The 2,766-nt window shown below is 40.2% G+C and overlaps 1 protein-coding gene across 1 annotated transcript; it reads left to right on the top strand.

Annotated features, from left to right (window-relative positions):
* Positions 1 to 400: 400 nt before the first annotated feature.
* On the top strand, positions 401 to 1,707 carry LOC141815847 (uncharacterized). The gene is made up of 2 exons (XM_074703716.1): positions 401 to 651; positions 732 to 1,707. Exons 1-2 carry the CDS (start codon positions 442 to 444, stop codon positions 1,476 to 1,478), a joined length of 957 nt encoding a protein of 318 aa, XP_074559817.1. The 5' UTR covers positions 401 to 441; the 3' UTR covers positions 1,479 to 1,707.
* The last annotated feature ends 1,059 nt before the right edge of the window (positions 1,708 to 2,766 follow it).

Below are 2,766 nucleotides of genomic sequence, written 5' to 3'. Positions count from 1 at the left end.
GACCTTTACGCATTCAAAATTCAATTTATCACTGATAACTCAACCAATTCTCCTGAATCCAGACTCGTTTGAAAGCCAAGTTCAATAGCTGTAGAATGATGGAAATTTTGGGGAATTTAGTTGAATATTTCTTGAGTTATTGTCCTGCAAAGTGAGAAAAGAAGCACACTCTATCCAAGTCCAAAACTCCCTGCCCACCCACACTACAACCTGGCCGCTGGCCTTAACTCCATCTTGACCGTTGGTAGCATCCCATCTGAGGGCTCACATTTGAAGGCGGCTGGGGGAGCGATCCGTGGGAAGAACCCGTGAGCCAATCAGCTTTCGTCGTTCTCCCTTCAGTCTTATATTTAAATCCTTCCTCCTCCGGCTTCTTAACCATCTCTTCAATCGACCCCCAGATCTGTGTCTTAGATCCGGCCAAGTACCAGAGTTCCCGGGATGGCGCAGGAAGAGGTAGAAGTCGCCACGGCGGCCGGTGAAACCTTGGTTGATCCGTCCAGTGCTGAAGTCCCGGCGGAAGGCGGCGCGGAGGCTGCCGAAGCGCATCCGGCCGGCGATGTCAATCCTCCCAAGGAAAAGAAGGAGCCCAAGCCTAAGAAGAAGCCGTCAGGTCCCCGGAAGCTCTCCTCACACCCGCCCTACGCTGAGGTAACAACAGTATCTCCCTCGTCGATTGGATCTTGGTCTAGGATAAATCTCGATTGTGAGTTTCTAGTCCGGATATGTAGATGATTACCGAGGCGATCGTGACGTTGAAGGAGCGTGCTGGATCGAGCCAGTACGCAATCGGCAAGTACATCGAGGACAAGCAGAAGGATCACCTCCCTGGGAACTTTAGGAAGATCCTCCTCGGCCAGCTGAAGAAGCTCGTGGCCGCTGGAAAGCTGAAGAAGGTAAAGAATTCATACAAGCTCCCCGGTGCTCCGGTCACATCTTCCTCGGCTGCCCCGGCCAAGCCGAAGGCAAAGCCTAAGTCCAAATCGAAGCCCAAGCCTAAAACCGTCCCTAAGAAACCCAATGCGAAGCCTGCTACAGCTAAACCCAAGGCTAGCCCGGCAGCGGCCAAGTCCAAGTCGAAGCCTGCTACGGCCGCCAATCCCAAAGCCAAGGCGGCTCCTGCTGCTAAAACAAAGTCTAATTCGGATCCGAAGGCGAAGGCTAAGCCAGCAAAGGCTGCTAAGTCCAAGGCGCAGCCTGCTCCGCCAGCGGCGAACTCGAAGGTTAAGCCTAAAGCACCAGCCGCGGCCAAACCTAAGCCGAAGCCTAAGTCAAAGCCTGCGGCCGCAAAGTCCAAGCCAGCCGTGACACGATCGAAAGCGAAGTCCCCCGCACCGGCTTCTAAGGCGCCAAAGACATCGACGAAGGACACACCGTCGAAGAAGCCAGCGCCGCCGAAGAAGGCTCCGGCCGCATCCAAGAGGAAGGCGGCAGCGCCTCCGGCGAAGAAAGCGCCGGCGAAGAAGGCGAGGAAGTAGGCCGATGATTTTAGTTGTTTTATATTTTCTTCTTTTTGTTAATTTCTTTGTTGAAGTGGCTGTTTAATGTAAATCTGGCCAAGCGTTAAGGGTATGATAATGATATCGAAGGATCGTTGTATCGCATTACTTAGAAAGAGAGTTAGCCGTTTGCTTACTGTGTGAGGTGTGCAGTCTCGTCTCTTCGCTTCGTGTGTACCGACAGTCTCTCGGGATTGTTGTGAATTGACTGGTCAACCTTTGAAGATTCTTTTGATTAATAGAGTTGATTCAGCGAACAAATAGGAGTTTCTTTTCCAACCGATGTCTTTAATTTTGCATTAAAATGATGTAAGTGAACAGTGCAGTATCATTTTGGTGCTGCATGTTCATTTGTACCATTTTCGTACAAGAAATGATATATGATTAAGGGCATCGGTTGGAAAAGAAATGATGCATTTTGAATTAATTAATTTAATTTATAAATTTTATAAATTATAAATTTATATTAATTATTAATTTAAATAAATAATATTTAAAATATTTATTATATTATTAAGATTATAAATATATTAAAATTTATAATATTGACAATTTCATCACAAACACATAAAATTATTTTTAAATAATAGTATGTCTACTCAATTATTTCCATCAAAAATAAAATGGAAAGTACTAATATTTATTTTGTTGTAATTAAAAATATAATATTATAAAAATTAGTTATTATGTATCATTAAATATTAATTTTAATAATAATGATGATCATAATAAAAATATTTAATAAATTAATATGTATGTTAAAATTAATATGTATGTTGAATAAGAAATTATAAGATGAAAAAATAGAATATTCTAAGGAATATTCTTTTTAGTGTAAAAAATGGTGTGTATTAGTTGGAATTGAAAAAAAATTTGGTACTGAAATGACATCAAATTGATGTTGAAAATGCACCAAAATAGATTTTGTGGTTGAAGATGATCTTAAGCATGAGAGAAAGTAACACGCTTCCAGTATGGATAAGATACTAGGAATCATCTAATATTTTTTGAAAATATTATTATTTTAGTGCTGTAACATTTGGCTGCTATTAAAATAAATTTAGTTTTTAAGATTAATTTTATTAAAATTATTACACATAAATTAAGTATTTTTATATCAAATTATTTTTTACTAATTTAGAAAAATATTTTGACTTATTAAAATTATTTTAATTTGATTAAAATTATTTAAATGTGCGAAATTAAAATTGAAGAGCATGATTATAATGATAGGAAGAATGTATTCATTAATTTGGACTGAATATGA

This window comes from Curcuma longa, unplaced genomic scaffold (genome assembly GCF_044706935.1).
Source record: "Curcuma longa cultivar G26 ecotype Majalengka, Jawa Barat unplaced genomic scaffold, ITB_CL_G26_1.1 contig_11447, whole genome shotgun sequence".
NCBI classification, from domain to species: Eukaryota; Viridiplantae; Streptophyta; class Magnoliopsida; order Zingiberales; family Zingiberaceae; genus Curcuma; species Curcuma longa.
Note: the sequence above shows the minus strand (reverse complement) of the source record. Positions and strands in the feature narration are given on the sequence as shown.